Genomic DNA, 25,651 nt, shown 5'->3' with positions numbered 1-25,651 from the left:
TTTTACAACCCATCAATGTGGTCATAGAGATTGAGCACTAGCTTGGGTTGGGTAATAACCGAGTAGGAAATCAGACACCGCTTTCTGAAGGAACCATCATATTTCAAATTTAGGAACATCCCAGAAAATATAAATCCAGACTACTACTACATGATGATTTGAATCTAATTGCTTCCAAAGGTGAGTCCACTGTCTTAAAACAGTAATAGTTTGGTTGATATTTATTACTGTGCTCACATCAGTCCTAATTGTTGGTGACATTCTAAATATAAACATTTGACTCGAGAGCCTGAAGGGAAAGATTGGCACAAATGTGTGAACTAGCCATTTTTTCTTTATTTTTACTATGAAGTCTGACTGAAATAAACTCTGTATATCAGAATATTTATGGGACATATAAACTTTATGTAGAGCCTGGTTACTATCTGATCTCAGCCAAATGAGCAAACAGTTCATTCCATTTTACATGCACATCAGACAATGTACATTCACTGTGTTCAAAAATAATTTGCTGCAGAACAAAATTATAATAAAAATGCAATAAAGAGCCACATTTATTTATTTGATAAGGATCTATGATCCATCCTTGAGCTACATTCATGAAATATTCCACCTATTATTCATTTTAAATAAACAAAATTGAGTGGTCTGTGTAAGAATGTTCCAACTGCTGCCTATTCTGCATCAAATCAACTAGAATTAATAAAAAAAAGTCCATTTACCAAAATTCAAATAATTTATTTTTTCTGCAGCTACATTCAGCAGCTATCTTTAAATTCTCTTTAAACAAAGCAACATTATAGAAACAATTTGATAGTGTCAAAAGCTCAAAGCAATAAACAAGTGTACACAAGCTACTCTGAAATAGTTGCAACACACACTTCAATTATCATCCACAGAAACTAGTAAATGGACATTTTAACTGCTGTACAAAATTATAAATTAATGATAATATTAACATAATTCCTCTGACAAGAACTTAAAAGTGAACTGAATGGCAACTCAAAATCAAAAGCTGGCATTCTGTGCAATATCTACAAGTAACTATCATAACTGAGTTGTGTACCACATTTCTTTCCTATTTTTGGTGAATACTAAGGTTCTCTCTCTCTCTCTCTCTCTCTCTCTCTCTCTCTCTCTCTCTCTCTCTCTCTCTCTTTCACTCTCTCCCCCTCCCTTTCTTTCTTTCAAACAACTACAATACATGGGCAAGATGACTTAACACAAAACAAACCACATTCTACTGTATCAATTTCTTTTAGAAATAGAACACACAAAAGTCCACTTTATCATCACTATTTTTCATAAAATGGCATTCATTCTCTAACAGAAATCTATTAAGAGTCAGTCAAAGCAAGAATGCTTTTAAGTCATGACATGTTCAACAAACACAGTGAGTTTATATTTCTAGCATTACACTTATCTGTATAAGTGAATATTAGTTCAATGCACATTAAAACATCATTGCAGCCTCACAAGTATTACTTTTAAAAGAGTGACAAATTTATGAATCCAGTGAAACAAACTACAGAAGCATCTCCTTTAGCATCATGTTACAACCATTATTACACATTTTGTAAAAAGTTACTATAAATATTTGGGAGCAATTTGCTATCCCACAGTCTGTTTCTTTCTTACATATCCTAATTTACAATACTTTTACACTGGGAGTCCTTAAAAACAGAAAAATGTTCTTATGAACATTTAAAACTTTACAGCGAAAGAGTTCGAAGTCCAAGACATAAACAAACCATAAATTAAAGCAAATTTCAAATGGCAAATCAGAGATGGACTGACATGAAGCTTCAATCCCATGATTCAGAGGTACTGGCTTGGTTCATGTAACTCTCTAGCTCTCGGTCAAGATGCGACTTTGTGTTTGCCATATATTGATCAAGTTGCATGTCAAGTTCTTCCTTTGAAGGCAGAGGTCTATTTTGCCGCCCACGACCTCCACGACCCCTGCCACCACGCCCTCTGCCTCTTGCACCCCCTCGACCTCCACCACGACCTCCACGCCTGCATAGAAAAATTGGACTCTTTTAAGAAAGCACAGGATAAAAAATACAAATGAAAAATAAAATAACAAAGAAGCATAAAAATAGCATATCAATCTTTGTGTCAGAATGCATATTTTATCCTACACAGCACTATTTAAAAAAGATTATTTTAATTAAACACTACTACCAGTTTCAGCTTTGAAGTTCTAACAATGCTACATCATATCCATTATTTTGAGTTTGTGGCTGAGTCTCTATTTTTCCAAGATATTTTGATAAACTCCCTAACGGTTCTTTTAAAGTTATCTAAGTGTGTATCTCCAGTGTTCACTTACTGGGCTCCAAACTGTGAAACGGACAAACTGCACTCTACCTTACACAACAAAAACTGTCTTCCAGATCCAAGGAAAAAAAGAGATGTTGAATGGGAGATCACAGGTTTCTAAGACCTTGTTGGAAATCACATCCATGGTTAAGACCTTGGGGACAGGCTTCCACTGAACATCGTTGTCAGTACCACAACGTAAAGTGCATCATAAAAGTTTGCTTATGCCATGTCCAGTTCACAGTTTGGTTGGAGCCATACAGACAGCAACTGAGATCTTTATTCAACCCAACCAAGATTACAACTGCGAAACCTGTCTGAATGTCATGGTAAAATAAAGGCATTAATATGCCTGCAAACTCAAAAATCAGATCATCAATTTCACAACGAAATCTCGAAAAATCATACCATTACTGTTTCCACCTGTGAAGACGTGACAAGATAACTAGCAAACTAAGAAATCTTAGTATTCTTTCTCAGGAAGAAAGACACATATCTACAAAACAGAACAGTTTCTTTCAAAACAGTAAATTCACAGTTCTTCCAGTACGAAGCAGGAAATTACACTGCAAGATTAATTTCAGCATACAGTCCATATTATTTACACATGGTAAATTTATATATCCATATCAATTAGGACTGACGAGCAGGGTCACAGCCACTAGGTCTCCGGAGCCAGTCCACAAAACTCCTTACATATGTGGATCAGTAAACGTAATTGTTAGAGCAGATGGGTCAGACATATGCCTAGTCTTCATTTATGACCGCTACAGGCACGCACACAGACATTCTCACAATAACAAAAACTTTTTGATGACAGAACCGATAAATGGGACAGTTGCAGATATTAGAGGAAATGAAACTTGCCATAAAATAGGAACATTTTCCAAGAATAATTATCTTGGCAAGTGTATGGTTCAGTGTAGCATGGGACAAAGTGGGCATAAATCAATAGTTATGAAAGTTACTGAAAAATAATTCAACCAGCAAGAAGAGGAACCTCAGCTTGTCAATCAAATACCTGTGAAATTTAAAAATTTCCTAGTGAATTATATGTTCGAAAAGATTTTGGACTGCAGTTTATTGTCGTCAACTTTACTCGAGATAATTCAACTGGATACCTACCAGTCACCTTCAGGTGAGCCATCAAAGACTGACAAAGGTGTTCTCTGCTCTGCATTATATAAAGCGAGCTGATATTATTGCCGCACTTGTGTCAGGATGGGAGTGACAGAAAGACATCACCCAGCAGCAGTGCCCTCACTGGCGGAAGTGTAGGGATCAGCAGTCTTCAGCGTTGCCACTCGCCAAAGTCATCTCAGTATTCTGGTGTCTTCATCTGGAGCAAATCTCGGAGATTATTGGATTCCATGAATTAATCACCTGGTACCCACTGACATGGTTCATTAGATTTTCCACAGTGTGAATGTCAATGGATTCTTTTACAATGAAGTCCCAAAAACATGACTGTGGACAAAATTAATGTTTCGTCATAAAGCACGGAATATCCATTGGAGATACAATGTTCCACAATTGCAATTTGCTGGGTTGCAGAAGGCGAGTGCAATGTTTGTTTCATGTAACATTATTCCATGGTGCATGTTGTTTGTCCTACAATAGGCCACCACACTGGCAAGGTATTTTGTAAATTTCTGTCTTCTGCAATAACAAGTTACCCACAACTGATCCCAGCAGCTCTGAAATCTTAGATGGCAGGGGGGAATAACTTAACCTAAAAATTAATAAGGATTCTTGCTATTTTGAAGAAAAGGTCAAATATCCATTGTCTCTAAACATTGTCCTTAAATGTGCAAGCTCTTTAGGTAAACTATCTGTATACAACACTGTATGGACCCTGCGTACAAGGGTTTAATGCACACTTATGGTTTGGGATGGATGATGGCAACTTGAAGAGTGCAAGTATAAATAAGTATGAGTGGGCGTACAATAAACAGAATGTCCCAGACAGCTGTCACTCTTCCATCTAACCAAAACATCCAGAAATGGGAGAAATGTTCTCAGGAACGGAGTAAAGATGATGTAAGACTTCCATTACCGTATCTTCTCCATGGGGCCACACTATGAAAGTATCATCCATATACCTTCAAAACGACAGTTGGTTTAAGAACCACTGATTCAAGTGCTCTTTACCTAGGTTTCGGCTGTAATAACGTAGCCTTCTTCAGAAATGTCACAAAATAAAATTAAAACATGCCAGATATTGGCCTTGTCAAACTTAAAATGTTAGTACTACAGTACATAGTCTTAAGACTGCGTCACTTCTACTAATGTTTTGCCGATAGGCCACACAAACGGGCCAGACAGATGGGCCGCGGGTGGTGAGTCATAACTGGGCGCCGCGGGCAGCGACACAACGAGCTCAGCTGGTGGTCGCGCACATGCGCGTGCGGAGTACTAATAACTGAAGTTAAATTTCTATGAGAGGCAAATGACATTATATAGCATAAAGGAACCTTTTAATAAGAAAAGGCCATAAGTTAATGTTATCAGTGCCTGAACTTAGATACGAATAAATGCCTGCAAATAATAATTAGGACAACTGTCTCATATAGCATAGCGGTTAGATATACAAATATATGATCAGCAATTAATACATAAGATAGCCAGCTACTGATGTAGGTAGATGATCACATAAAGTAATGGATTTATCGGATAATAGGTGCGTGCAACGCCACAAAACATTATAAAGACAGTATAGCCAGTAAAGTTATATGAAAACTTTATGAAGCTCTAAATATAAATACACCATTTGATGAGTAAAAATTGTGAAACAGCATTGAACATAAGTTGAACATAGGTTAGTGTATTAAATATGCGGTGTATAATTGGGGAATACCCAAAGCTACTAATAAGAACAAAGCGTCTGTATGTCGTAGTAAGGTATTGCCGTGGGTAATAAGAAGTATACAGTATTAGATTTAACGAGTAGTACGTAGGGACGTACCACACCACAAGTTGTTATAAAGGCAGTTATAGGAAGTCATGTGTATGCAAACTTTACAAAACTCATAATTAGAGATACACCATTTGTCGTGTACCAGTTATGAAAAAGTCTTAAAGAAAATAACAATGACTACGTGAAATGCGTATGTAAACATAAAGATAAGAGGGCACTGGCATTGGGCGACATAGAGAGTCCTGAATCATCGTGGTAGACAAAGCAAGGGCTGAAATCCTTCAAAGTAGTTCTTATTTTTCCAACTGAAATTGGTATTAAACAAGTTGTCTCTATCATAAAGGAGGTGTTTGAAAATTTGCATTTCTTCGAGTGTATCTAGCCTGCATCCTTTAGCTTCTTGGTTCAAGAGCTCTGTGTTTGTAAGTGGGTTGGGGGCATGGACCATTTGAATTAGATGTTCTGCAAATGTCGAGCCAAGGGTGCCATCTCCACTTTTTGTGGGTAAACGCTCTTTGTATCTAGCCGATAAAGCGCTTCCTGTCTCACCTATGTAATAACTGGGGCAATCGCTAAGGACAACTTTGTAAACACCTGATCGTGACAATTAGTGGAATAGGCCACTTTAAAGCCCCGACTCTTTAAGATGCATCCTACTTTTTAAGAGGCTTTGCCTATAAACGGGATAGAAATTAAATTAATGGAGTGATCTTTATAAGTGGTATCTAGTGTAATTAAGGTTGTAATGTTTCTATGCATTTTCTTGTCATAGATCTGTTTCATGATATTTGGGTTGTAACCATTATTTTGGGCAATATATTCAAGTGTCTTTAATCCATTCTGTAAACATTCTGAAGAAAGCGGAATAGATAGTGCTTGGTGTATACTTGAGTGGAAAAAAGCCATTTTGTGGGCTTTGGGGTGTGTGGAATCAGCAGGAATAATATTATAGGAGAAAGCGTATTTATGGAAAATGTCAAAACTTATTTTGCTGTCAGCTATTGCCATAGTTGGGTCAAGATAATTCAAAGGTCTATTAGCTGTTTCAGTTTCTTGGGTGAAACTTATTTTCTTGTGGAGGTTGTTAAACACAGTGAAACTCTGATCTATGTGAACGTGGGTGCCTTCAATTAAAAAAAGTAAATCACCTATGTATCAAGCATAAAAAATTATTCTGTTCGCTAAATCAGGGTAATTTTGAAAAAAAGTGTGCTCCACAGAATTCAAAAAATTTGCGTATAAACTTGTGATATCGAAAGACACAAGTTTAGACAAAACAGATCATGTTAAAATTTTCAATTTACTAGCTAAGTCCACCGAGTTTTTAACAGTATAATTTTCGTTTAACACAATATTCTGTTTTATTTTATGATGTAAGAACCTGGCTAATTTATGATACACACTGTTGGTACCATCCACAACAGGGCAGATGGGGGTGAAGAATATTATGAACCTTAAATTGACTCCTCAAAACAGGCGGTTTAGGGTACATATTTATAAGCCTTTTTACGAAATTCACCAATTAATTTTTTAGTGTTATGGAGTCCTGGTGTAATCTCTTTTAGTAACATGGATGTGGGGTCTAACTCAATTGTCACAATGCCATTGTCCTCAAAAAGTTTTTTTCAGTTTTCTCCACGTATTCAGTTTAACTAATAATAATTAAAGAGTTGCCCTTTTCAGCTTTTGATATTAGGGCATCACTATTCTTCAATTTATGATTAATGCTCTTTAAAATTTGACGTATATTTGAAACTGTTTGTATAGTAGAACATTCTTTTTTGATCATTTTGCAAGCGTCGTAAGCTATTCTAGTTTGAACATTTTTGGCAGTTTTAATACAATCAAGGCCCACTTTAAGATCAACAATTAAATTTTCTATAACACGAGGATTGCTAACCTTAGGTTCTCTGTTAAACCTGAAACCTTTACACAACTGTTCATTTTCAGAAACAGTAAAATTAATATCCGTCTTATTGATTACCCTCTCATTGAATTGAGGAGCGTTCTTAGAATTATTACAAGAGCTCTGCACGCTACAGGTGTTAACACGATTTGACAATTGGCAAGTTTTTTTGTCATGTCTCTTAACAATTTCCTTCTTTTCCATTAACTAACCATAGGGTAGCCAGTGCCCAAAATGAATCCATTTGGTAGTTGAAAGAATTCTTCACTGTTCCAGAAAGCTCAAGGTGAAGCCCATGGGCTATTTCATTAAGGCTATCTTTCTTATCATATAAATCAGCAATTCTACTGTTTAAAATCTGACATACCAGATTCTTTTTCAAATTCGGTGACTTATTACAGAGCTTACTGATATAACCATTTACAAAGTTGCGAGTAACATTTAACTGCTTGCACTGATTAATATGAGAGATTGCCATACCTATTTTCAGAATTTTATACAAAATGTCCATATACTTATGAGCTGCTTTAGTCACCTGGGCATGTACAAATTTGAATATTTTTAGCATGGTGGAGCAGAGTCAGCAACTGTAAAATGTAATTATATTAAATTTCAGCCTCCAGTTGCGTAAGCAAAGAAACTTTACCTAGGTTTCATAAAGTTTGCATATGACTCCACTGGCTATACTGATTTATAATGTTTTGTGGCGTTGCAAGCACCTATTAGCTGATAAATCCATTACTTTATATGATCTTCTACCTACGTCAGTAGCTGGCTATGACATACAGCCTACTGGTTTTCTTATGTATTAATTGCTGATTACATATTTGTATATCTAACCGCTAAGCTGCATGAGACAATTGTCCTTATTATCATTTACAGCCATTAATTCTTAGCTAAGTTCCACATATTTCAAGCACTGATAACATTAACTAATGGCCTTTTCTTATTAAAAGGTTCCTTTATGCTATATGATGTCATTTGCTCTCTCATAGAACTGTAACTTCAGTTATTATGGTTTATTTCCCAGTAACATTTTTAACTCTTGCAACAAATAATGTTATCAACTAATGTTTATTCTTACTTATATACAGTACATTTGTTATATGTCTTATGCCTTTTATGGAATGGTAATTTCAGCGACTTATGATTTTAATGTCATTAACAGTCTGAACTATTGTAATAAACTACTTTCCATAATAAACACAGTTAACATTTTCTTGTTTTAAGTCTGTATTACTCTGCACGTGCATGCACATGACCACCAGCTGAGCTCGTCGTGTCGCTGTCCATGGCACCCAGTTACGTCTCAGCGCCCCCGGCCTGTCTGTCTGGCCCGTTTGTGTGGCCTATCGGCAAAACATTAGTAGAATAGACGCAGTCTTATGACTACGTACTTTAGTACTAACTTTTTATGTTTGACAAGGCCAATATCTGGCATGTTTTAATTTTAATTTTATATTGTGGTGTTTTTGAAGAAAACTACATTATTAGAGCCAAATCCTAGGCAAAGTTTCTTTGCTTATGCAACTGAAGGCTGGAATTTAATATAGTTGATAAAGGTAACTCTTTTTGTTATCTCATAGTTTGTATTTGGAGATGAATGGCCTACTTAGTGATACTATGTACCAAAAGACTGATCACAACCCTACAGCACGAGTGCAACAGAAGAAGTGCACTCTTCTGAATTCTGCCTTGTTACCTCTAGAAATCATCAAGCGGTTAAGATCACATGGCAGCGTACCAGCAAGACTTTACGTTCTTTCTAAAGTGCACAAAGGAGGTCTTCCTTTATGGCCTATAGTGAATAATACTGACATGCCCACATATGACTTAGCCAAACATCTTGCTTTCTTGCTGAGAGCATTGGTTGGTAAATGTCCACATCATATACAGAAGTAAGCTGATTTTATCAGCAGACTGGGGGCTCCCCACCTAAGTAGTTTGTACCTTTTAATGAGTTTTACAAAAGTACCTCTTGCCGATTCCTTGGCATTTAACTGGTAAACAGTTTCAGCTGGCCATCGCTGTTTTGTTTGGCACACACTTTCCTCAACCTGTTTTATGTTTAACCAAGAATGTTCTGAACAGACTGACAGCTTCAGTGTGGGTAACCCCTTGTCTCCCAGGTGGCTAACCTTTCTAAGGAGGATTTTGAGGTAAGAGCACTTGAGTCAGCAGTTCTTTTTGGAGGTACTTTTATAGTATGGAGTTCTTACATCACTGGTGTCGTCCTTCTGTCACCATGACTCAAACATGCACAGCAATACCATCAGTGCTATATAATGCGGAGTAGAGATCACCATCATCAGTTTTCGATGGCTCACGTGAAGATGACTGGCAGGTTTCTGGCTGAAATATTATGGCGTGGAGTTTATTACAGTCATAAGCAATCCCGAAATCTCTTCAAACAATCACAGTCCTATGAAATATCAACTGAAAACTTTGGAGACCTCTCAGGGAGAAATAATCATTGTGTGTGACACTTGGGTGCTGGACTTCAGAGCAGAGATTTCGCTTAGAGATCAGAAATAAGCTCTATATCCTTGCTTTAAACTTGCCAGCAGGTCCTATCACATCATCTCCGAACTTACCGTCTCTGTAAGCACGGAGACTCAACTCGTCAGTCTCAGCTGCTGCCCACGTAATTGAAAACTCGTCACTTGAGTCTTCTGGCGGACACAAGTGCACTGAACTAGTATAGAAAGTCGAGCAAGTACACAAATTCTTAAGTACAAGAGAGGACTCATGGCACTGATGCTAAATACGCAACCAGGCAACACCAATTCTTTAAAGAATCGAACTCCAACTTCTTCATATGTCTTATTACATTACAAATGAATTAATGTATTAAATATCTGACTTTAAGCTTGTAAGTGAGAAAAATTTTAGAAACAGTTTGAAATTACATTTAAAGTTAGTTGCAAGTTGCTCAATGGTCACATTGTAATCACTGGATGAATATAGTCTTGGTAATTTGAACACGATTTTAATGAAAAGCTACCTTTACACAGATCTAAATATTTATGACGTCATATTTACTGAACTGCGTGTCATTTAAATATTATGCCTGATGCTCAAGTTCGACAACTTGAGCAGCAAAAATATATATGTGTGTGTGTGTGTGTGTGTGTGTGTGTGTGTGTGTGTGTGTGTGTGTGTGTGTAGAGAGGTGGGGCCACACGCATCAGTGAAAAATTTGTGCAAATATTTGAAATTAAGTGCAAAGTTTGTTGGAAGCCATTAAGTACTCTCATTCTCAAAATTCTCATGCTGTCACTTAGGCTGCCTCGAGACAAACAAACAAACTGTAATATTTGCCTTATTGTGTTAACTTTCAACATAAGATTCTAGCTCTTAATGAGTATTTATGTTAGCATTTTAAACACAGTCAATAATTATGTGAAATATTGAAAATCAAATGTTTATTGCCCCTGGAAGCTGTTATACAGGCAGCTTGCAACTGGTGTAGAGTTCTGGGGTAACAGTTCAGTACCACAGATAGCTACTATCCAATCAAATACATGGAAAAATATTTTGTAATACATTTTCCTTTGGAATGTGTGTTGATCCTGTACAAGCCTATCACTGAATCCACAGGATATACACCTCCCATGAACAGAATATATTGTACAAACACTCTGGAATTAGCTACTCTGACTGCTTTCTTCAACTTCTTGTCGTATCTTTCTACTTCAGTCACTGAGTTTACCGCTACAAAATTACTGAGTTTGCGTTACAAATTCCTTCTCATGCCATTTTATAGCAGAACAGTGTATATTTCTTATGGAACTTTACTTCGTCTTTGTTTTCTGCAACCTTTGTGGATCTCTTCATTTCGCTGACACAGACAGTTGGATCAAACAATAGGTTCCACTTCTGCTAGTTCCTTTGCAAATATCAACTAAAGAACCGGTTTTCAAAAAATAGTTGACAGTTTTTTGTTGTGGCATTATGCTAGCAAGTCTCAGCACTTTCCACTAGCATCTATGGCAGAAAGAAGTTAATTTTGGATACTCCTGCCAGTATACAGTTCAAAGATGTACACTAAGCCATTCATAGGGACCAAAAAATGTAGCATCTACTTTTGACAAAGTTCGTATCTATTTTTGTCAAAATTCACACCTACCTTAAAAATAAATGTATATTTTAGACACACAAATTTAAAAAGTTGTCACAGTACATGAGAGAAGATAATCTGCAAAAAGTTCAACAGCTTTTTTTCTGATACGGACTTTATTTTCTTCGTTTGGCTGTATTTAAGCTTTCAACAAATGATTGTTCCACTGAAAAGCAGCAGCATTTTCCTGCCAGTGAGCTGAATGTGTCCCCAATTTAAGGCGATTCTCAACATTATTTGCCTTTCCCCACCCAATTCGATGATTACAAAATCTGCAGAACATTAATTTCTACCTTTCATGGTCATTTATAGCCATGCATCCCATGTTTAACAATGCTACAAACAGAAGTGACAATGCACTAAGCGTAGAAGTAGAATGAAAGCAACTCTCTTCGAACTTTAGGGGAAGAAATTTGGCACGTTGAAAAACTTGACAGATTTTGTACTCCAATCGCTACAGCGCAGAGTGCAGACACTACATAGTGGCAGCTGGCCACAAGTATAAACAAATTAGAATTTTGGCCACCAGAGTGGAGAAGAGCAGTGTGTGGAAACAAGCTCCGCTTTCCTCTCACAGGGCAGCAGTCCACACCTGTGTTATGTGAAAACAGAACTGATATATTGTAACAGGGATCACTGATCTCTTCTGGCATTGTAAGGGTCATAATCAAAATCCATGATGGACCAAGACGAGTCATTTCACTCACTGCAAAATAAGACAAGAAAACAATGAGCAACAAACAACATGAAGCATTTGGAAATGGCAACCACACAACTGCTTGTTAAGGTTGGCAGAGTATTGTTAACAAGGTAGTTCAGACCCAAACTCTTAGCAGTATTCAACACAACCACAGTTCCAAACATCCGCCACCTTATTTTCTACATTAAAAGTGTCCACATTATACCAACTTTTGAACTTCAGCTGAAACGAATGCATTTCTTTGTTATAAAATGCTAGGTCCCACGGCTGAGCACTATGTTGCATTATGCAGCGCGTATCTTAAATAGATCATTCAACTGACAACTGGCGCAGCACCAGGAAATCAAGCACACTGATACGTCGTTGAGTTCATTCGGTTTTATTTTGCATACAAGTTTTTACACACATTATCTTTCCAAATTGGGATTCGCCAGATGATATACAATACCAGAAACTGGAAACTGGTTCCGTTTCCAACATTAAAATGCAGAAAATAAAGCCTTTCAAAGTATCTCTGATAAATTAATTTCTCCAGATACAATTTGCTAGAAAATAGCGTCTATTAGGTAATTCTGTGTTTTCACATTTTAAGGCAGAATTCGCATCTATTTCGTATTTATCGCAAAATGTGGATTTCTTTTGTCCCTGTCAATTCACATGAGATAGTGTACTCTTTTTCATCCAGTGACGTCCTTTGAATGGTGCACTCTGTTCATTAAGGATTTTTTAACATAAAGCCTGCCTGACTCCTTATTAATAATGGCCAATATTTCATTTCTAATCAATGTGTTAACATACTCTCTTGAACATCGTAAACGATAAGGTGTATCATATATACCAGTCCATTATGGCATGGATAGTTCTTCCTGACATTTTTTCCATCATGAAAGTTTAGACTTTTTATTTGACTTCAGAGCATACTTTTCTTCTGTGGCAACAATGATATTTCCTTGTTATACATTGCTTTCATCTTGTTTTGTTCCTATACTTTTTGTTCTTCTTCACTGTCATGATCAGTCTCAGATACAACTATATTGGAATTTCCAATATCAGGTCCAGATATCTCATCCTCTCAATCATCTGCAAATACTTCTTCGCTGTCAGTGTTATTCAATTCCAAATTGTTACCTTCTTCAGTAATTTTCCTAACTGCTACAGAATACCTGCCCCCATACACACATGAAGCTGTAATAGATGCTACACCAACAATATAAAAGTAATGAACATAATTATACTGAATTTGCACATGTACGAAAAAGGTATATTCAAAGCAGCGAGATCATAGTGTTGCCATATGGCAACAAACCAGAAATACTGAATAATTATTTATCCTTCAGTTCCAGAAATATGAAAACATAAGCATCATTTTACATACTGTACAAACATAATTTCTTTAGATGTGATCTAAATGACAGAAATAATTCACTCTACCAGCTGCTTCCATTTCCATTTATGTACATTCAACCTTCAATAAAGATTATCGATTTTTGGCTGTTCTGCAACATAACAGCACTAAATGCAGACTAGCTCCACACAGCCAGACTGTGTGTTGCCACATGGCAATACCACACATATACAAGTGCTTTTCTTAACATTATTTGTAGATTTAAGATTTGTTGCCACGTGGTAACACCACACAATTGAGTGTTAAATGCACGATTTTTTCGTAAGAAATTATTTTTGTGAACACTATCTGTTACGATAACATTGCGTTTGAATTTTGAGCCAGCAGTAAAAGAACTAAGAGAAATTTTCCAGCTACTGTTGGAAATTTGTGTAGTGGTTCTTGTATTTGCCTAAACAGGGGTACAGGTCACATTTTTGTACAAAAAATGAATGTATACCCACGACATCCGGGATACCTGCATCGATTTCCTTCAGCACTCCAGATCAGTGGTTAGCAGAGCCACTGTGTCTGTATTATGGTGAGACAACACCTCTGGGACAGTTTTCCTTTCTTACCTCTAGTTGCTAATGAATTTTACTGCTTGGTCTATCCCTCTTTTGTTGAGATCTTCTTATGTCACAAAGACGATGAATCACTGTCCACCCATTGGCTGTGATGCAGCAGGCCTGGGTTCGATTGACAGCTGGGGTGAAGATTCTTTCCACTCGGGATCTGGATGTTTAATTGTCCTCTTCTTCATTTCATCATCATCGACACGCAAGTCACTCAATGTGGCATCGACTGAAAAGACTTGCAACTCAGCAGCATAACTGTTTCAAACTCAAGGGTTGCTCAGGCAGTTTCTTCTTCAATTTCAGTAGAATAGTTGCTTTGATGGTTTTAGTTTCACAGCTTATTAACATCTGCAAAGGTTTTGCTGGGGTACTCACAGAAAAATGTGACAACTCAACAGTTTCCATTTTATCTTTTCACAAATCATTTCCAGAACTGGTTTAGCCAAGTAACACATTCGCTTTTACTATAGCATCACTGCAACTGTCGAAGTTGCTGAGCCCATCAACACTGCCGTAAGGTAAATCTTCGATAGTTGCCTTACATCCTCTGCAGGGCAGCTTATTTCTTCAAAAATTTACTAGGGCTGTAAAATCTATTGATAACCTGAAACCCAATGTTAAATACCGCAGTAAATGTACCATCCGAGAAAATAACACCGAACATAAAAAACAGGCCACCGAATAAGAATATTTATGCTGAAATCGTGACAAGGCAAAATAATCTGTGTGTGTGTGTGTGTGTGTGTGTGTGTGTGTCAGTATCCTAACAATGATAAACATATCCACCATACATAAACTGTCATGTAACTTTGACCTCGAATGATATGCAAAGTTTTTTTTGTTGAATACAAACTTGCTTTAGTTTGTGTGGCTGTTTTTTCTTCTTCCTAATGTGAAACTATGCAAAATTCCCATTCTACAAATTTCTCAGCACTCATCTAAAAGAGGTCACAAAAAGTCTGCAGTGTAGCCAGCAACTAAGCGTCTAGTACGCACTTTGTTGGACCTGTGAAGCTTGGGTTAGTTTACTAAATTAGCACTAGATGCACACAAAACAATTTTACAATCCATGCTGGAGATTCGCAACACTATCCACATAAGGGTTAGAAGTATATTTAAAACTAGATTAAGCTATCACACAAAGTCTTTCTTCTTTCTTCAGATTTAGAAAAAACACACACATTCTTAAATGCACCACTAAATATTACACATCATTGAAGGAAAGGAAAGTTCACAGGCATCAGCATCAGTATTGCACACAATAAAATGGTGCTTCAACAGTTTGCAATCTGAGCTGTGAAAGGCCTCTTATCAAAATTGAGGTACAGAAGTCAGCAGCCACTAAAGTACTTGCAGATCTGAACCAATAATGCAAAACAGATCACTCGGACAAAGTGTCAATACTAGTGTGTGGCTCAGTGGATGAGTTTCTGACCATTCAAGAATCTAAACCTGTTGTAAGCTGCCCAAGTAAATGTGTTTTATCAAAAGTGGAAAAGAATAATCAAGCCAATCAAAAGACTGGCAATCACAATATGTAAAAGCAAAATGTTAATACTGCTTATTTATTTCAGATACAATGCAGTCTACACAACAGCTGTTGTTGCACCACCTACACATTGTTACTTTACAGCGGGACTGACTAACCACATTCAAGATCCGAATGTAATTTGTAATCAGATAACAAATCCATATCACACAAACTTCAATTTGTGAATGCCAGTCAATAAGTAAAGAAGTTTAAACATCCTGACGTATTAAAACTGTTTGCCAACTCAAACTCAGAATTTTGCTTTTCACATGTTATAAGCTATAGAGTGAACACTCTACTGCAGAAGAATGAAAGGAATTTAGTAGGGAGGGAGGGGGAGGGGGAGAGGGAGAGAGGGAGGGGGAGAGAGAGAGAGAGAGAGAGAGAGAGAGAGAGAGAGAGAGATGAACAGCACAAACCTGAATGAACCACCACCTCGACCTTGTTGACCACCTCGTTGGATGTATCTTCCGCCCCGATTTCCTCTGATAGGTGTACCACCTAAGAACAAACATACTATGTAAGACATACTGTAAAATGTACTGATTAATACAACTTAGCCTTCACTGCTGCATACAGTATTGATGGTGTATGGATTACTCTTATTTCTCACGTTGTGTACCAGCATCAAAATATATACCGGCATTAAATCCAAACTATTTTCCTATACATAAACATACAACAGTTTCAGAATCTGAACAATAAGACCTATCACAATAGGCAATACCACTAAAATTATATAAGAATCAAAATGTCATGGAACTGCTAGCTACATTAAACAAATTGAAGTCTTCTCTGAAATCAGAGATCACAAGTGACAGCTCTGTAACACTAATCAATCAACATCGTACTTCGAGCCTTTCTCAAAGATAAAACACAGAGAGAGAACAGGATGGAAATTCAGTTATTGCGAATAAAAGTTGTGAATGGTGCATGTAGTCTCAATAGTAAAGGATATTATTCAAAATCTTCAAAGTTGAAAAGAAAGAACGAGAAATGATGACACAAAAGAGGATCAAAGAATTATTGTCATAATGAAACAAAGTGACAAGAAGATAAAAAAAACTGTTCGTACGAAATTCACAATTCAAATGTAATCATTTAAACCCGAGGTAAGCAGCATGAGAAAAATGATGGAAATTTATGACAAATGCCTATGTAACGTAATACAAAAGACAGTAACAGCACCAGCAGCAGTGGTGGTGGTGGTGGTGGTGATGGTGGTGGTTGTGATGGTGGCGGCGGCGGCATAGGTATCAATTTTAAGAAAAATGATATGTAAAACATTCTTCTTCCATCTGCAGTAAAGTTAATGGCAATGGTATTAAAACAACCAGCAAATACTACAATTGTGTCCAAATATGTTTTGCATACATATAGTCTGTTACCACAGTCATTCCTATTTCACAAAGAGCTATTAAGGAGACAAAAAAAAAAAAAAAAATGGAAAAATGACCATAACTTATTCATCTCAAGTACAACATGGGTTCTACTGGCACCAACTTCCTTCCATTATCTAGGCCACAATGGAGTGAGTTGCGATCCTTATGTGCAGCGACATGTACAGTGAATTTTTTTGTATTACAATACGCTGCGTATTTTAATATTACAAAAGTATAAGTTTGAGCTCCATCAAACATAGCATATAGGCTTCCAAAGCTTTGAAATTAACATTGCAATGCACTTTTGTAAGCCAATTATAGCTCGTGTCACATGATCTCACCAGCCGATGACAGCAGATATTTGGAGTATGGGCACGTGATGCAGACAGCCAATTGCAACGTCACTGTTAAGTAGTGCAAACACAGCAATAGCAAAAGTTAATTGTTTAATATACATACTGTAGCTACAAGAAAAGCTAAGCTTTCATAAATAATATTGCTCTTTTCTTGTATGTGATACAGTTTAAGGTAGGTCACACAAATGTGCAAGTAAAATTTTAAATAAGGACATAAGTATCTGCTCTTCTGGGCTCAAAATTCTTCTATGTGGCTGGTTAAGTTTTAAATGAGAGTCAAACACACTGTGATTTCAGAAATTTATCACACATTCTCATTCATCTTACAAAAAAGGAAATTTACTTTGAAAATAATACTTTTCAAACCACCATTCACAATATTTTCCTGCGACCTGTTACAAAAATGTTCATTTCAGCAAACGCCACACAGCACCAGAGAACAGGTGTTACTGCATGTGCACAGCTACAATGACATAGGAAGCACCTATGTCCATATGTATATTGCATTAAAAGATCTTACATTATGCCATGAAAGAAACAGAACATCAGAGGATTCTCCAAGACCACTGGAATTTCGTAAATCATACTAAAATGCATAATTTGGCTTAAGTGAACAATCGTACGTCCAGATTCACAATGAAGTAAGCAACCTGATATTAAGCTTTTCAGTGTGATTTTCAGGATGCAAATTCTCTTGGAGTACCTGTACTGAATTATGTTTAGTTCTTTACTATGGCATAATGCCATACATGCCAGAAGATGATAACATGCGCTTGAAATTCGGCAAACAATTGAAACTAACCAATAGTCTGCAATGAAACACTTTGTTTTAAATAAATTGAGTTCCTCTGTGGAAAAGATTAATGAAAGCCAAATTTCTTTAGCAAACCAACAAAAATAACTTCATTATTCTGCAAGGAGATTAATGCAACTGCCAAAACTCGGAAATAAATAAATAAAAAAAAAAAAAAATCAGGAGAAGCAATAACATATTTTAGCCTTCCACAATTACGTAATTTTATTCATTTACCAGATCCTGGTCACAGAAATCTGTTTTGTTTCCATTTGGCATTAGGCCTGCAAACATAGAGGTAACAGCAAAATCACTAAACATAAACACTTGTCACATGGAGACTATCCTCCTCCCCACAAAAACCCAGACTCCTCTACACATGTGTGAATCTGGCAGCTTGGGCACTCCAGAAAAATTTTTCTGGGTAGCGTCTGGTTGCTTGTTGCTGCTGCTGATACAGCTTACAGCCACATGCAAGTAGCCAGAAGCAGGAAGAGGTACTACTCATACTCGACTCAACTGCACATGCACATGAGCCCACTGGCAATTGCTCAAATGAACCTAATGTAAACAGCTGTGATGTCACAGTCATCAGAAGCAGTTTTTTGTTATGAAGTACAGTATTACATAGTCTTCATCCTAAAGCCTTTGATACATTATTGCTGTTGGCAGATGCTTGTGTGTGCACTGAGTTTTGTTTTTATAAATGGAGCATTTCCTTTCCAATGTAAGTTTTATTTTGGTTTTTTTGCTCTTGTTTTATTGCTGCAGTGTTATTTTGCAGTAGCGAGATACAGTAAAAGTATTTGTCAGAGTAACAGCTCTTACCAGTCCAAATTATAAAAATTTAACCAAAAATTAAAACAATGAAAAATTCCCAGAATTCTAAAAAAATCCCAGAGTTTTTTCCAGGTTTTCTCTGGATTTCTTGGTTGTCCAGTGGCATATACACCCTGTTACAAAATTTATCTAGAATTTCACTCATAGCTTTGTGTGCATCTCAATGCCTACAAACAACACTCTCTAGCAACAGGATTTCCAGACAATGTCTTTCGCCTCTAACTTACATTTGAGCCCTACTACTCTAGCACCAAATATTTACTGTGAGTGAAAACAGCTCCTCTCTGTGTCAGACTTTCTACTCATAGTTGATCTCTGTTGTGTTTCTTCACTCTAAGTCATCATTTTTTTGAGTAATCCTCCAGCTGAATTCATTGATACAAATCTGATTGGCAGCACTGAATTGTTTGCCAACTATTCCATCATGCATCCTGCGCATATCTTGTGCAAAGTTCATTCTACTTCCTATCTTCACATATATTTTTAAGAGTACCTGATTATTAAGGAAGTTAAGGAGTTTGTATCATTTCTCTAAAACTGCTGTAAAATCTATTGAACTTTAAACAACAATGAGTGGAGTCTTATTTTGAGAAATAGATTCACATCAACAAAATGACATGCCCATTTTCTCTGCAATGTCACCTCACTTTCTTACACTAATATATTACACTGCCTGATTTTCAATGTGACATACCACGTCCTCTCTTGAATGGACGTCTTGAAGGACTTCTATAAAGTGAGCTTTGGCCCTGTCCTTGTGTTTGTGGCTGTCTGTATCTGAAGTTATCCAGCTGACCAACTCTGTTACCAGATAATTGTCCACGACCTGTTAAAACAAGAATTTCCATGTAAATTCATTAGTGGGCAAGACTTTTTTAATTGTGCCTAGCTAAATAATAAAAATAAATAGTATTTTAACGTAGAGAATATTAATTATCATCACCTCCACAATTAATTTTTAATTGGGGATTTTGGATCAATTTAATTCAATCTTTAAACTATTTCAAATCTTTGCTTTAATTGCATAAATTTTGAACTGGTTTTCATTACCAAGTTGTAGACTCAAATATACAACTAAATTTCATGACGTCTTAAGTGAAAATTGATAGATTAAAGTACATTTTGAGATTTAAATTACATAATAAGCACAAACTCAAATCTGCCCTCACATTAAAGATTTAGAAACAATACTATACATGTGAAAAAATTACATTTCAATATTTAGAAACTTAAAAATACTGTAAACAAGGTAGAATATGTAGACAGAATACTGATGATGGAAAGAATAACAGGGAAAACAAATTGATGTGTTACTGGTACAGACATACTTGCAACCGATCAGCACAAAGATGAGACAGAAGAGAAATGCCTGTATTATTGTTATGGGGATTGAAATGCTGAGATGTTTTCAGGAAGCAAAGGAGATATAGTAAAACAATTTGGACTAGGTACAAGGAATGACAAAGAGGCGAAAGGTCTCATGAGCTGTTGGCAATACCTTGTTTGAGAACAACAGAAGAAGGCGATATACATACGTTTCTAGTTTGAATGGAGAGAGGTTTATTTATTTATTTTTTAAGGAAGGATACAGAAACAACCCGAAGAATGCTGCAACATACCCACAAGCTAACATAATTTCTAACTACAATCCGATAGTACAGAACAAGTAAAGCTCACGAAACTATCGAGAAGAAAAGCTAAAAACAAGTTAAATGTGAGGAAATGATGTACAGATTAGCTACGGGTGTTTGAAAGTAGGGAAAAGAAGATTATCATGGAAATCCTAAGAAAGTATGGCACGATAACCAAAGAGCCACAAAAGGTAGTCTGTGTAACTAGGTGTGAGCCGTCCAAACAATTATAGTTGTGTGTTCAAGATAATCAGCCAATTGTACGAAATATGAGCCCTGGTGTACCAGGAACAAATAGCATTTATTAACTAATAAACACAGAAGATATACTTGATAATATCTGAGACTATTTAGTGTTAGAGAAGAGTTAGACAAGACTGCCTATCATTGCCAAGAAACTATCATCCTGCACTATACACAGAGAACAAACTAAATCAGCACCTCTAACGGCTGGAGCATGAACTCCTTTACAGCTTATGCAAACACAGCAGCTGACAATAAATGACAAGGTTGTTTGCCACATCAGCCCCCTCACGAGGAGCAGAGTGTCATCGAAAAATCTTGCTGGGAGGTGCAATCAACGCCTGGAATGTGTTCTGTGTACAGGTAATGGGTCGGCTTTGAGTGAATATGGCTATGCTTGAGTATGAGGACAAGGTTGAGACCGGTTCTGTGGTACATGTGTTGTGGTACTTCTGAGAACAAGTAAGCTCATGTCAATGTGTCAATCAAGACTGTGGTAGTTTTACCATTCACTAGAATGCTCAGAGTTTGTGCTCTTTCGACAACACAATGTGGGCTTGTGTAAGGTGATTGTAGAAGTGGTTTGACACCAGCGGCATGTAATATTACATGTACATGTTTGTAAAACACGATGCACATAGGTTTGTTTCGTGTAATGTTTGGATGCTTCACGAGGGCGAGTGGTTACCACGTACAATTGATTAACTGTTGTAATTTTTTTTATGTTTATAGACTGAAACAGAAAGTGAAAATATGTACTAGGCCAGGAATCGAATCCAGTTCTCCTGCTTATTAGGTAGGTGTACTAGCCATTAGGCCATGTTGGCGCAGCAGTTCACACAACTGCATGGATTAACCAAGCATGCCTCCCTCCTCAATCTAAATTCTCACACACATATCCCCATATAGTATGGGATGTGTGTGTGTGCGCGAGTGTATACCCGTCCTTTTTCCCCCTAAGGTAAGTCTTTCCACTCCCGGGACTGGAATGACTCCTTACCCTCTCCCTTAAAACCCACATCCTTTCGTCTTTCCCTCTCCTTCCCTCTTTCCTGATGAGGCAACAGTTTGTTGCGAAAGCTTGAATTTTGTGTGTATGTTTGTGTTCGTTTGTGTGTCTGTCGACCTGCCAGCACTTTATATATATATATTATATGGGAGAGAGAGAGAGAGAGAGAGAGAGAGAGAGAGAGAGAGAGAGAGAGAGGAAAACATTCCAAATGGGAAAAATATATCTAAAAAGAAAGATGATGAGACTTACCAAACAAAAGCGCTGGCAGGTCGATAGACACACAAACATACACACAAATGTTTGTGTGTATGTTTGTGTGTCTATCGACCTGCCAGCGCTTTTGTTTGGTAAGTCTCGTCATCTTTATATATATATAATAGAGGGAAACATTCCACGTGGGAAAAATATATCTAAAAAGAAAGATGATGAGACTTACCAAACAAAAGTGCTGGCAGATCGACAGACACACAAACATACACACAAAATTCTAGCTTTCGCAACCAACGGTTGCCTCGTCAGGAAAGAGGGAAGGAGAGGGAAAGACGAAAGGATTTGGGTTTTAAGGGAGAGGGTAAGGAGTCATTCCAATCCCGGGAGCAGAAAGACTTACCTTAGGGGGAAAAAAGGACAGGTACACACTCGCGCACACACACACATATTCATATATATGAGGGAAACATTCCAAGTGGGAAAAATATATCTAAAAACAAAGATGATGTAACTTACCAAACGAAAGTGTTGGCATGTTGATAGACACACAAACAAACGCTAACACACACACAAAATTCAAGCTTTCACAACCAACGGTTGCTTCATCAGTAAAGAGGGAAGGAGAGGGAAAGACGAAAGGATGTGGATTTTAAGGGAGAGGGTAAGGAGTCATTCCAATCCTGGGAGCGGAAAGACTTACCTTAGGGGGGAAAAAGGACAGGTACACACTATCACACACACATATCCACCTGTTTTGCGAGGGAAAATGGACGTAATTTCAAGATATTTTTTTCTGAGAGCTACAAAGTAGAGATTACAGTTATAATTGTTAATTTTAATTTTCAAAGAATTTGTCCTCACATTACATACCTAATTTTCATCTTCAAATTAACTTACTGATCGCTGTGGCCCTCCTGTGAATAGTATATAATTCACAGGAGATTTTGTTTGGTCATAGTATTAGAGGAATTTTATTATAAGTTTAAATCTATGGTTATGTCTGCCGATACACAACTAAAACCACTGATTTAGTTGTGACAGCAAAAGAAGAATTTAACACAAAAATATCTTACTCCACAGAAGTTAGGTGAGTAAGTAACAATATTAACACTTTTAGCAAGTTAACTTTAAACAAACAATTTTGATTTGTTTTCTAAAAATTGGTGCCACACAGGGCCTGTCTTGTGGTGGAATTCTTTTGTGAATGATACCCCCAAGTGACAAAAGTCATGTGATATCTCCCACTATCATGTCAGACCTCCTACTGCCAGGCACAGTGCAGCAACTTGACATGTCATGGACTCAACAAGTCATTGTAAGTCCCCTGCAGAAATAATGAGCTATTCTGCCACTGTAGCCATCCGTAACTGTGAAAGTGTTGCCGGTGCAGTATTTTGTGCATGCACTGACCTCTCAATTATATCCCATATATGACATCTTGGGTTGTCGGGTGTTCTGCCGGATATCAGCGTCGTACTTGCACGATATTTCGGTCACGTAGCTCGAGACCTTCATCAGGTGCGACCTGAGACTGCTCCTCGAGTGGACCTGGTCTAGTATTTATGCCTATGGCCTTCCCCCTCCACCAACGGCTGCAGGCGCTTCCTCTGTGGTCCGCGCCCATTCCCTGCGACCTGTTGGAGCGTTGCTGCTCCGTTTTCCGTCCGCTGCGATTCTAGGTGTTCCCTCTGCGGTCCGCGCCCACTAAACCCGCTCCTGGGGCTTTCATCTACGGTCTGGAGTACCAAGCGTTCCCCCTGCGGTCCGCGCCCGCTCACCACGACCTGTTGGAGCGTTTCCGCTCCATTTTTCGTCCACTGCGGCTCTGGATGTTCCCTCTGCGGTCCGCGCCCACCAGTCCCACTTCTGGGTGTTCCATCTTCGGTCTGGTGCGCCTGGCAGTCCGTCAGGGGCTCGTTTACCATCTCCATCTCTCTGGTTCTTCTGTTTGTGTAGTGTTGCAGCTGGCCCCGTTACTCCTTTAACAATTCCAGAGCCGGATCCCAGGCTCTGCTTAGCTGGTACCCTGTGTCACGATTCATAAGATCGTCAGCCATTTTAATCTCTATCGATTCTCTTATGACACTGTCCCAGAATCTGGGTGTTTGTGCTAGAATCTTGGTATCCTCATACTTCATGGCATGATCTAGTTCCAGGCAGTGTTCAGCAATGGCTGACTAAGGATACCAAGATTCTAGCACAAACACCCAGATTCTGGGACAGTGTCATAAGAGAATCAATAGAGATTAAAATGGCTGACGATCTTATGAATCGTGACACAGGGTACCAGCTAAGCAGAGCCTGGGATCCGGCTCTGGAATTGTTAAAGGAGCAACGGGGCCAGCTGCAACACTACACAAACAGAAGAACCAGAGAGATGGAGATGGTAAACGAGCCCCTGACGGACTGCCAGGCGCACCAGACCGAAGATGGAACACCCAGAAGTGGGACTGGTGGGCGCGGACCGCAGAGGGAACATCCAGAGCCGCAGTGGACGAAAAATGGAGCGGAAACGCTCCAACAGGTCGTGGTGAGCGGGCGCGGACCGCAGGGGGAACGCTTGGTACTCCAGACCGTAGATGAAAGCCCCAGGAGCGGGTTTAGTGGGCGCGGACCGCAGAGGGAACACCTAGAACCGCAGCGGACGGAAAACGGAGCAGCAACGCTCCAACAGGTCACAGGGAATGGGCGCGGACCACAGAGGAAGCGCCTGCAGCCGTTGGTGGAGGGGGAAGGCCATAGGCATAAATACTGGACCAGGTCCACTCGAGGAGCAGTCTCAGGTCGCACCTGATGAAGGTCTCGAGCTATGTGACCAAAATATCGTGCAAGTATGACGCTGATATCCGGCAGAACACCCGACAACCCAAGATGTCATTAGATCGCCGGGAAAGCCTGAAGAGTTACATATCCCATATATGTTTGGTGGAATTCATTTCGGACAGTCTGGGTGATTAAATCATTTGCTTGAAATGTCCATAATGTTCTTCAGACCAATCATGAACAACTGTGGCCCAGTTCCATGGCACATTGTCATCCATAAAAATTCCATCGTTGTTTGGGAACATGAAGTACAGGAACTGCTGCACATGGTCTCCCAAGTTGCCGCAGATGGACCGGAGGACCCAGTCCATGTCGTGTAAACACAGCCCTCATCATTATGGAGTCACCATCAGTTTGCACAGCATCTTTTTGGCAACATGGGTCCACGACTTCATGATCCATGCTACACTCGAACCCTACCATCAGCTCTCAGCAACTGAAATTGGGACTCATCTGACCAAAACATTGTTTTGCAGGTGTCTAGGGTCCAACCAATATGGTCACGAGCCAGAAAAAGCGGTGCAGGTGATGTCGTACTGTTAGCAAAGGCACTCTCGTCAGCCTGCTGCCCAGGCCATTAAAGCCAAATTTCACCACCATGTTCTAACAGATATGTTCATCATACATCCCATAATGATTTCTGCGATTATTTTACACAGCGTTGCTTGTGTGTTAGCACTGACAACTCTACACAAACACGGCTGCTCTTGGTCGTTAAATGAAGGCCATCAGCCACAGCACTGTCTACAGTGACAGGTAGTGCCTAAAATTTGGTATTCTCGGCACGCTCTTGACATTGTGGATCTTCGAATATTGAATTCAATAATGATTTCCATGATGAAATGTCCCATGCACCTAGCACCTACCACCATTTCATGTTGAAAGTCTGGTAATTCCAGT

The 25,651-nt window shown here is 38.3% G+C and overlaps 1 protein-coding gene across 3 annotated transcripts in view; it reads right to left on the bottom strand.

The window, feature by feature from the left end:
* Positions 1-1,105: 1,105 nt before the first annotated feature.
* LOC126185101 (chromatin target of PRMT1 protein-like) overlaps positions 1,106-25,651 on the bottom strand; it is a 50,896-nt gene continuing 26,350 nt past the window's right edge. For all 3 annotated transcript variants that reach the window (XM_049927920.1, XM_049927929.1, XM_049927913.1), the window contains exons 5-7: positions 19,527-19,658; positions 15,881-15,962; positions 1,106-2,019 (exon numbers count right to left, since the gene is read on the bottom strand). In XM_049927920.1, the coding sequence (XP_049783877.1) occupies positions 1,806-2,019; positions 15,881-15,962; positions 19,527-19,658 (428 nt within the window). In that variant the 3' untranslated portion in view covers positions 1,106-1,805. The remainder of the gene's footprint in view (positions 2,020-15,880; positions 15,963-19,526; positions 19,659-25,651) is intronic.

This window comes from Schistocerca cancellata, chromosome 1, assembly GCF_023864275.1.
Source record: "Schistocerca cancellata isolate TAMUIC-IGC-003103 chromosome 1, iqSchCanc2.1, whole genome shotgun sequence".
NCBI lineage: Eukaryota > Metazoa > Arthropoda > Insecta > Orthoptera > Acrididae > Schistocerca > Schistocerca cancellata.
Note: the sequence above shows the minus strand (reverse complement) of the source record. Positions and strands in the feature narration are given on the sequence as shown.